Genomic DNA, 11,382 nt, shown 5'->3' with positions numbered 1-11,382 from the left:
GTGACCGCTCTTCGATGGTCGTGGCGTGCAAAAGCCTCCTCATGCTGAGATTTCGGTTTATGTTACAGAACCCCAGTTGAACGCCACACCATGCTGTTTCCTACAACCCAGATGCGTGTTTCACACTTAAAACTGCCGGAATCGGTTAATGCAGTGTGCCAAAGTGTTTTGTTTCATGTCGGCAGCCGCAAATCAAATACAGTCGCCACGGAATCCTAGAACGTAAAGCAACGACCACACCGCGCTTGCCGCATGTAACTACGCAGCAACTATAGTATTAGGTTTGAGGGCTATTTTTTGCAACTGAATACTCATTAGGAATTTTAGATTGGGCTCTTATGGTCGCTTGAGAAACGGCGTCTCCGGTGGCCCAGTGTAGCCTACGTCATATAGCCCTAAAGCAAGAATTTGTTAACGCATTCCGTGTTTAACATGTGACGTTGCGGGCGAGATGCGCCATGACAGACTTTAAATTATGGGGCTTTACGTGCCAAAACCACTTTCTGATTATGAGGCACGCCGTAGTGGAGGACTCCGGAAATTTTGACCACGTGGAGTTCTTTAACGTGCACCTAAATCTAAGCACACAGGTGTTTTCGCATTTCGCCCCCGCCATGACAGACTGAAAGCAGACTGCATCTATGCTGCCGAACCTCTGCCTCTATGCGTGTTGATTTATGGGCAATATGATACAACATCCTGACAGAGTGGGTTTTATGCTGCAACGCTGCTCCAAATGACACTAAGCAGAAACCTGTGCGAAATTAAAACAAATGTCGGCTGTCCTCGAGCTACAAAAAAAAAAAAATGATGTGGAACGTGCCTGTTCCCAGTGTGACACGAATGAACATTCGCTGTTTCTAAAATCACAGGTACGTCGTAGTAGTTGGTTGCCGCTTCAAGGAAAATCCCAATGGCAAGAGCGATATTGAGATATACACTCGAACGCCTCTACAACGGTCTGGCCTGTATTACGAAGGATTATGTCCCGGTTAATTTCCCATCTTTCGTGCGTACTGTGAAGACGCCTCTATAACAAATTTACTTGCAAAACGAAGAAACTGAGGCACCCCGACGGATTTATCGTTGCTTTACAACGAACACTGTATACCTAGCCGTGCCACCCCGCCCTCCGCAGACGCCACTTAGCTTATCTCAGTTCGCTAGCGTTAAGGGCAGCGATAGCGACGCACTTGAAAAGCGTGCTGAATGTTAGCGAGTGTTACACGTCTGCTGTACTGCTTTAGGAATGGCTCGACTTGTACGCTGCTTGTACAGCAGTGCGCGCGCGGCAGCTGACAAATACGTCGCAGTTGACGACGACGTGATGATTTTGTCCTTACGACGTCTTGAAAGCGTGCTAGAGAGAAAAGGAAGCCAGCGTCAACGAATGCAGCAGTGGCGTAGGGCGTAAGCAAACGAGAAATGCTGGCTGCAAAGACAGGCGAGAGCTGCATTCTAGTGTCTGCAGCGTTACCTGAAATCACTCCCGCGTTTCGCAGCGGAGCATGCGTGTCGTGAACCGCTATGAGGTCATGAGTCATGTCATGGCACGCCGCCAGAGGAAGTGCTCGCAAACAAACCAACAAAAAAATAGCGACTTATTCCACTAAGCTTCTCTTGTATTCAGGTTAACTAAAGGCTTTCTCTTGTTGGACGTCTGTGTATAGTCTGCTATATTGCGAGTGGTACGGTGAACTATATATTTACGGCGGGGTGACCTGTATAACGTACGATTCTGGATGTCCGAGGTTTCTTGATGTCCGAAGCACTTTGTTATAAAGCCGTTTGGCTGTAGTAGTACGTTTGACATAGACACATCACTTAGTAACTCAACGCCTTGCGTGAGCGTCTGTGAGCGAGATACCGCATTGTCATTTCGAGAAGATAATAGAGCCAGCGAAAGGCATCTCCAGCGACGTTGGGTGTATGTCGGGGGTAAAAGGCTTTTGGTTGCTCCTACTTGGTAATGCCTTCTAGGCGATACGATCATCCACTAAATCAAGCTTTTACGGGCTCGCCTAGCACAATTCAGCGCAGCACTGCTGCGAAGGAATTGGTATGGCATATTGTTATATTTTTTCACAACGCCAATTGTTCTACCAATAAGTGTTCATCAAATATACAGCTGTAATGTAAAAAGAAAAGAAAACATTTCAGAACTGAAAGCTCAGGTAGCTGTTGCCAGCTGTAAAACAGCGGCTTCCGGTGATTTTCTTATCTGCAGCAAGAAAGGCTGCTTGGCTGTAGTGAATACTGAGTCATGAAAAAAATTGCGGCAGATCTAACGACGCTTCTTGGAACACAAGTTAAGCGAAGCATTCTTGAATGGTTTCAGTGTTAAACTCTATTCAAAGAGACCCACGATGCACGCAATTGTGTTTTATTTTCAGCTTACCTAATTGTTTACGCATTCTACTCAAATACAAACACAACTTAATCTTGCCTAACGGTAGTCGAGGATCAGTCGTCTGACTCCTTTGGTTGAAAAGTTTAGTAGTCTAATTTTTATAACTACTTATCTAAGTACTACCGCAAGTGATTTATTAAGTATGCCTCTGTGGTAAACTCAGTCCCAAGGGAATCACTTAATTGTCGCATCGTTCCTTTATACACGAAATTGCGAACGTTTTGTCTGAAACACCTGTATATACGGGCGGCTGTACATATGGCTTAGATCTATCCGTACGTTGCAACGCAAAAATATAAACAAATATCATAGTATTTTCCATTTGGTTGAAGCCATGCAAGCTGTATAGTGTGTTTTATTTAGTATTTGATTTCTGTACATACGAATTCGCAGTTTAGCTACACAGTCAGGTGTACCTGCGGGAAAATGCTTTCACTTCTGTGCCCTGCACGCGAAAGGCACAATGTTGTGTGGCGTTCAATGATATGACCAAAGAGCGCCCTGACAGGTGATGTGTTGTCAACGAATTCTGAATGAACTGGGAAATGGCGTGCTATTGGTAGATGCCCCACCGGACACGCGCTGTCAGCACACATTCAAATACGACCAACTCAAATACCTTCTTGCGTGACCACCAGAGTCGCCTGCATTTGTAAAGGGGCTTAATCCAGACTCGAATACGTATACATGAGCCTACATTAAGCTTGGAAACTTGTCAAGCAACAATTGCAGGTCGCACTCTTTTGATGTTACGCAAAAGGAGGTGTTCTGATAAGATTTTTTTTCTCCTTCTAGCGTCGCGGTTTAGGCTGGCGGCGCACGGGCACAGTCCTGTTTCAAGTCGACTGGCTGGCTTTTTTTTTCGCTTAGCTCCACCCATGCAAATACCATTGGTGTAGAAGGTTGACTTGTAGTTCCCTATTAAGCGTCGCAAGAGTATGGCAAATCAGTTCTGCGGAAGCCCGCAAGGTGGTGAAAGGTTGATGAAAGAGAAAATTGTCATCGACCCGGCTGTAACGCGAAGCTATAAAAGAAATAAAATAAATAGAAAAGGAACCCGCACGGGTTTCTTTTGTGGGTCTTTACGCTACTGTGGGCCTGTATGTGGTTCCCAAGCAACCTCGTGATACAGTCGGGGGGATGACGATGTCTTCTTTCAGAGCCTCATAAGAACTACTCAAATAAATAAAAGACACATAGTTTCTTTTTATTATTATTCTTTATTGAGGTGCTCCATAAAGAGTACTCGCTTCTGCTGGCCTCGAAGATCCTCTGCTTCGCGAAGAATACTGCCGTGCATGCATGCATGATCACATAATCCGAGTGACAATGTACCAAGGACACAACACGCGTTCACGGGCCAGCAAGCAGGACAATTAATGTGCGTTGTCAAAAAAAAAGTACGATGCACACACCGTTGAAAGCGCCCACAATAGACGACACATCGAAAGCACACAGATCTCACTCTTCGCATAAGTAACAAGCATCACAGAAATCGTTCTTGTATATCCATCTACACTCAGCCGTCGTCACCCCTGGCTAGAACGAGGGCAGCAGCGGGGTATACTGCGCCACCGGCTGGGGCAGTACAGCTTTGCAGCTGGGCACGCACTGTGAAACCGGCGAGCCACTCACAGTTGCGTATCCTGGCACGCAACGAAGACGATAAACGGCTGCCTTCGATTCGCTGGGCTAAATTTTCAAACAACGGTTTCTAGCCTGAAAACTGGCGTCGCGAACGGTCGGCCTCCGCGGTATTCGTGGTCTAGTGCATAGACGACTTGGAAAGCGTTTATTGAAGCTGCACATATTGACTTTTTTTTTTCGAGGTTCAACACTGTCAGCGTGCTTTCCTCGCGACTTTTGTTCACTGTATTCAAGCGTTTAACGTTCAGGACTAATGCAGCTACCGGGAAGTTTTCGGCACACGATGTGACTAGCGTTTAGAGCACATGTGTCATTAAATGTAAAGTAAATTTGGACACTTGCGCTCACCGTTCGTTATCATTCTTTTTTGTATTTAGAGAATCTTTCTTTGCAATGTTCTGATAAGGGTATGATCACTGTCCGCAACGACGCGCTTGGATGCTAAATTACTGTAATGATTTCCATAGAAGAAATTACGACAAGTAGACGACTCAAGAGGTTTACTACAAAACAAAATGACGTCCGATGCCACAAAGGCGACGGCTAGAGAAACCGATGCATTGCCCCATTATTCCTGCATTTTCGGAACTGCCACCCGAGCGGCTCTCCCGGACGCTAACGCCACTGTTCTCTCTGTCACCCTTACTTAAGAAACTGTTTAACTGCTGGGGTTCTTTTCGAAATACGGGGTGACGTCATTCTATAAATGGGAGAGTGACGCAAAGCAACCAAAAAAAAAAAAAATTAAGCGAGATGCGCGAATGCGAACGCCGCAGTCTTTCCACTCGGCAGCTCACGCTCACCACGAGCAGTAGCGTTCTTTCTTACGTCAGCAGCGCCCTCCGGTGGTCTGCGCAGAAACGCAACGAGGCATACCACCACTGCGATCTAGACAGGGATGACACAGGCTGTGTTCGTGCACGATTTGCACTTGTATGTGGGTGTGCTACATTACTCTTACCGGGAAGCAACGATATATAAACACTGCAATAAATACACCGCGCAACGTTTCCTCTTAACACTGGCAGGAGTGCATTCACGTCTATTGCACACAAGGCAAGACATGGTAAGTCTAATACCTTGGCGTCTAAATACACGCCGACGCAATATATATATATATATATATATATATATATATATATATATATATATATATATATATATATATATATATATAAAGAACTCCAAACCACATATGTCTGATATATCAGTAAACTATACTGAGATAAAGAAGTTAACTGAGAGCTTTCGCGTAGGCGCTCCACAGCGTATGTTTCTGTTTGTGCCAGGCGAAGACATTAAAAACATAGAGTGTAGTATCTTGCCTTATGATTGTTATGTTTCTTTTTCCAACAGTCAGAACTGCGCAGGCGCATACAGTAGCTGATCCGGTAAATGTTACGCGTACATTAAGACGGCGGTCTTCCACATGTTTTGGCGTCATGGTTGCTTTTGTGCCACAGGGGAAACATTGATGCGCACCGTTTAAATTCTCCCCTCGTGTGCATACTGCACGCCGGGAAAGTGAAATAGCCACGTACGCCCAAACTATTCATTCCTCACTTATATTCCCAGGAGCTTCAAATATAGCGGTGAATTGTGACAAGCCAAAGATCGTTGTGTAACAACACTGAGGTTCTAGAATAAATAACACTACGGCAGCTTCAGCGCGTGTAAATAATTTCAACTTGCTGAGAATCGCTACAATATACGGCTTAACAGCTGGAATTATCACATCTCTGGCAACAAAAGGAGCACAAAGAAAAAGAAAAAAATACGCAAGGCGAAAAAAAAAAAAAAAAAGAAGCTGGGACTTCAAACACTGCAGCACGAAAAAAACCACGACGACATTACTCCAGTGTCCTGTTGGCGAAGCATTGGCGTTCTTTTTTGTTGTTGTTGTTGTTGTTCTTGTTGCTTTTGCTGCACTTGTACAACCGCCACTTTAGGGTTTATCTTGCGAGATCTATTTATATCTCTTGGACGCATAAGCGTTTGATGACAGAAAATAACGCGGGAATATTTGGTGATAGATGCGACATGGGGCACTGAAATTTGTCGACACTTGCGAGTCAATTATTTTCATGTAGGCTGCATTAAGATCTTATTTCCAACATAATTTGCGGGAAATGACGTCAACCAAACTTTGATCGGCTTCACACACCTTCTAAAAGCCAATACCAGGTTGTTAGTGTCACTGACTGGAAATTCTTCAACTAGCTATGCCAACCGACAGAAACCAAATCACAGACACGACACCTTCGATACGGCAATCTTGTCACAATAGCCAGCTTTCTGCGCACGTACATTTCAAATTTTTCCCAACAGAAGCGACAGTTCGTTAGGTAAGATGGCATAACATCCAATGTCTTGAATAAAATTGAAACCAAAAGCAACGACTATGGACATATCCCCACATTTATCTTTCAAGACACCTCGAGTTCGAAATTCCATTACTTCGTTTTATATGTCATTTGCAAAGCAGCAAAACATGCCGTAACACACGCCTTCATCCATGCGGCCACTAAGATAAATATGACTACATAGCTTTACTAAATACTTTAACCTGCTGCGTATAAGCGTTGTTATAGTTTAGGGAACAACATTCATTGTTTTTTTCCCTAAGCCCGTCACAACCACATTCACTAAGCATTGCGTTTCAGGTTACATAAAAACAAACCAATCAACAAGACATACTGTAAACAATATGTCCACGATAGAAGGCGGAACGGAAAGGCCGAATCGCAAAACAACAAAGTATCGTCTAAATAAAGGTTTGCACTGAAGGCCATGCGCGTTTAGCTGGTCTGACTCCGACGCGCACTCCCCGGTTTTGGGTTGTGAACGACGCTTTTTTTTTTTTTTTTTGTTCTTTGTATGCCTGGAATTCGGACCTTGTGATGGAGCCAGTGTTGTTAGATAACATCGCATAAAACTGGGTCACCTAAAAAAAAAAAATTTCCCGTGTCTCTCTCTTTGAAGATGTATGCGGGGGCGGCGTTCCAATTCATTAAATTTTTCGCCACAACGCCCCTTCGTAGCACTTTCTTGGTCTGCCCGCAGTGCAACGTCAATGCCGCTGCGTGCATGAATCATAATTATTGGTCCTCGCAAGAATAACACGAAAGAAATGCTTCGACATACTTAAACATAAAAATTCATCCTTTCGCAAATATTCGGATAGAAAAGCGCAGTCAAGCTAAGACGACCCACGACCTTCTTCAGATGTTTCAGTTGTAAAAACGAAATTAAGTGCGCAAGCGCAAGGAAAACATGGAAATTCCGATAGTTCAATAAGGACAACGACGGCCTTGTATTCTGTAAGTAGATATTTACCACTGACATAGGTCATAGGCAAACCTGATAGACACGCTATCGACAGAGGGATTGAGACTTCAAACTAAAACTGAAAAAAAGAAAGGCAGCTGACATGCGTTACCAAAGTAACTCAAGGCAATACAAAATAAATTAACAGGTGTCGAAAACCTTTGCTCCGCAATATAAAAAAAAAAAAAAATGCGGCCATTCTGTGTGTAAGCTCAGTTTTCGTGATTTCTGAAAAGCGTGGAGGAACTGAAATGTATTCCGCAAATTGACATCTATCGAAGAAGAAGTACTCCACAATTTTACCCTTGCATACGAGCTAAGTGAAACAAGCGACCCGGAAACAACACTCGAAGAAAAACCAAAACAGAAAGTTCATTTCGCGGCGTGATTTTGTGTGTGCCAGTACCGCTAGGAATTCCTCTTAATATAAAGGCGCGCCAGACTGGTCAAATAGCTTAGAGGTTTGAAATGGATGCATGACGCACTTCGAGATTCATTCTTCACTATTGCCGAACTCGAACTTGGGGTTGCAATAAATACTGTGTGAAAGCAATAAAAAAAAAGATAAAAATAATATAAGCGCTGCTAAAGTAGGGCGTAAGAACTCGCCATCCAGAGGCTCAGGTTTGCAGCGAGAAACGACAATTTCGAACGATGTGTGCCTCTCAAGGCACAGCCGATTTTTCGGTGCGCCTTCGATGACCCCATCTCATGACAACGCGGCATTATCATAACCTGCATGTCACATTAAGCTAGCTATTTGTCTATAACACGGTATGGAACTGCTGGTTCTTACAAATCCTTAAAGAGCGCTAATTTCTGCATCCGGAAACAAGACTGTAGTCAAACAATGGTTTTGAAATTTCCTGAAACAAACGGCCCAGTTCTCTCGGGTGAAATTGAAGTTACATAGCGAGCGCAGATCTAGGCAGGTATAAGCAGAGGTCGCCAATCCATCCCGAAAACTATCGTTAAAGCTGGCTCTGGAATTTCGTACAAGAGTGATTGACCCCAATGGCAAATACCAAAGGATGAGCTCTGAACAGCCTGCGATACAGAACGTAATTACCGCGAGTACAGCAAGTCCAATTTTCCAAGCACGCCGTTCTCCTTGTGTAAAAAAAATAAAAAAAAATGGAGTACTGCGACACAGCTGGCGTCCTTCGCAAATTCAGTCTATGATTGCATGATAGAAAGTTAACCGAGAAAACAAACTGCGCCGGCCCTACACCAATTGGATAGCCTTGTAGGGTCTGCCGGTCAACTATATTTTAATGGCGACTACGCAGCGCCACCACGAAAGAAGTTGTCAAACAATCGGCGCTTTCAAAATAGAAAAGAAAATAGACACCGGCAGTATTCCGTAAGCTCCATTTACTTGCGGAGTGGGGGTGCTGGGGGGGGGGGGGGAGGGGGGAGGGCTCGCCACATAGACACAAAATGATGTTTCTGATTTGTTCGATCTTTCTCTTCACATTTAAAGCGCTCACCCCACACCACCTTTTCGGGCTACGCAAACCGACGTCGTCTCCGCAGATGTACTGATACGTACGATCACTTGGTAGACCAGTCACCAGACCGCTCTATAGCCACAACGCTGTGCAAATGATGACAACGTGTTTCACACTTCACTAAAATAATGTGTGGTAAGCTCGTAAACAGCTCCACGATGGGTCATGAGCTGTAGTCTACGAACCCTGCTTTAAGTCGCCAGTCGCAGCAAGTAACAAATTAAAGGCATAGGTGCACTGGGCCAACATCACTGAAATAGGACAAACTGTAATCTAGGTCTTAGGACGTCGAGACAAAAACGTCGTAGCAGCGCGACGTACTTTTTTTTTTTCAAGCCCAGACAGGTCTACTGTGCTCGACTTGGTATTTTTTTTTGTTCCTATTTTTACATCCAGCAAGGCAACACCTAAGCAATGATGCCATAACTAATACGATTAGCTCTTTCCGGCTCCTATAATTCTCGTCCGCATTGCCACCAAGTACAACATACAATATTGATCTAAATAATTCATTATCGTGCAGTGCACGCGTGCTCGAAGGACGCGCGCACGCTTGCAGACGCGACGATGGCTTCCACACACACAGGGAACGATGACAGCGAAAACAACAAGGAGAATGGTGTGCGCGCCGTAGCCGTCGTCATCGTCTACTTGACCTTGACGGTGCCGGGGTAGCTGAAGTCGTACTGCTTGCTCTGCAAAAACGCCATCTTGTCCTTGGGCTCCGGCTTGACGGTTGCCACCCCGGTGGCGTAGAAGTGGGCCGCCAGTTCGGCGGCGATGTTGAGCGACACGTCGTGGATGTCCGAGAGGGGCGGGTAGACGCGCCCTTCGTTCAGGTTCTGCTCCGTCACGGTGTTGGCCACTGTCTGCGCATGCGCGTCACCAAGGAAGGAAAGAAAAATTACGCACGTTCTCAAAGCGCATCTTCGAATTCGCGTACAGCGAAGCTTTCGTAAAGCGGTTAATCAAATGCTATAAGTTTGCCCATTTTATTGCTGCGTCTTTGGCGTAAAGGAAACTTGCGCGTGCTTTGCTTTGTACGTTTTTGCTTCCCTGTGATAAAGAAAAAGAAACTGCGATTGTGGCGCCACGGTTAAGTTGCATCGGGATGTTGCGCTGGGGGCCAACGCTCGGTTCCACCATCGGGCACGTAATTCAACTTTCTTTTTTATGCGAAAGCATCAAATGGCCCATTGAGCGAAAAAGCCGGAGTCTGTAGCACCGAAACGGCACCTATAGGTGCCGTTTCGGTGCTACAATTCCCACTGGCTGCGACATCACGTCACGTGCGCGCCTCGACGGAGCAGAAAGTGCAAAAGTGTACACCTGGGTGTTGCGCGAGGGGAGAGGGCATCAGCGCGACGCCGCGTCACCCTCACTCTCGGAAGCCTGCGTTATCCGCGCGTTCGCTGGGTAATCGCCTCGGCAACAGCTATAAAGAAATTAAGCATAAAAAATCATGAGCCATTCCACTCTATGGAGGTGGATGACCAGCGAAGCTGTTTAGCACACGACACAGAGGTGACACAGAATTTTGAACAAAGGTACGAACTCATTTACCGTGATGTTTGCATACATTTGCGTGGACGAAGCGACCGCCGCCCCGAGGAGCCGGAGGAAACTAGACACGCGTGACGTTTCCGCGGGACCGCCACCACGGGAGAGCGGAAGTAGATACGCAAGCGCTTGGAACGCCAACAAGGAAAGGGCGGTGCGAACGTAGACATGGCCGACGAGGGTCACACACACATCCATACTGAAATTCCCGGCAACGACCACAGGGGTATTGTCATCGCAACTAACCCACGCAAAGTGAATAGCCATGAGCCTTACGGGACTATGAGCCATTGCATTTCCTGCTTGCTTACAGCGGTATGAGGCATTGCTTACGGTGGTATGAGCCGTTGAGTTTTCGACTTGCTGTTCTGTATGTTGTGTGCATGATCAGAAAGAATGTAAGCACTGTTCGCTTCACTTAGCCGAGTGCTTGTAGCGTCTGCCTTACCGGGCTATGAGCAATTGCATTTCTTGCTTGCTTTCGGGTATATGAGTGCTTACCAGGGTATGAGCCATTGATGATGATAGTTTTTGTTGATGCAGAACAAACATGCACGGAACCCTAACCACATACAGCTTTTCTGTAAAAGCCGAATGAATTCGAAAGGGCAAATGCTGATAGTAGTGAGTTTCGGACCTACGACCCGACGTTCAGAAACCGAGTGGTGTCTTAACCATTAGGCTAAACGAACGCCACCTAGATGATAGGCCTGTGCACTCTGCTTTACGACATCATGCTATTTGTACCGAAATTTCCATTGCCAAGCCCCGCGAAACGTCAAAATCAGTGAGGCTTAGTGGCCAGCATCCCCATTAGATTATATGGCAGTCGGGCAAGGCATAATGACGTCACGGATAGAAGTGCACTGGCCTTGTAGTATCTAGGGGGCGTTGGCAAGGCATCTCAATGGGCTCGCTTGCCGGCGA

At 45.7% G+C, this 11,382-nt stretch overlaps 1 protein-coding gene across 4 annotated transcripts in view; it reads right to left on the bottom strand.

Annotated features, from left to right (window-relative positions):
- Window positions 1–3,610: 3,610 nt before the first annotated feature.
- The window catches only part of LOC126522403 (NADP-dependent malic enzyme-like), a 168,853-nt gene continuing 161,081 nt past the window's right edge, over window positions 3,611–11,382 (bottom strand). For all 4 annotated transcript variants that reach the window (XM_050171152.3, XM_055066400.2, XM_050171155.3 and 1 more), the window contains one exon: window positions 3,611–9,764. In XM_050171152.3, coding sequence (XP_050027109.1) covers window positions 9,543–9,764 — 222 coding nt within the window. In that variant the 3' untranslated portion in view covers window positions 3,611–9,542. The remainder of the gene's footprint in view (window positions 9,765–11,382) is intronic.

Source organism: Dermacentor andersoni, chromosome 6 (assembly GCF_023375885.2).
Source record: "Dermacentor andersoni chromosome 6, qqDerAnde1_hic_scaffold, whole genome shotgun sequence".
NCBI classification, from domain to species: domain Eukaryota; kingdom Metazoa; phylum Arthropoda; class Arachnida; order Ixodida; family Ixodidae; genus Dermacentor; species Dermacentor andersoni.
The sequence above is the reverse complement of the archived record's forward strand: the minus strand, read 5'-3'. Positions and strand labels throughout refer to the sequence as shown.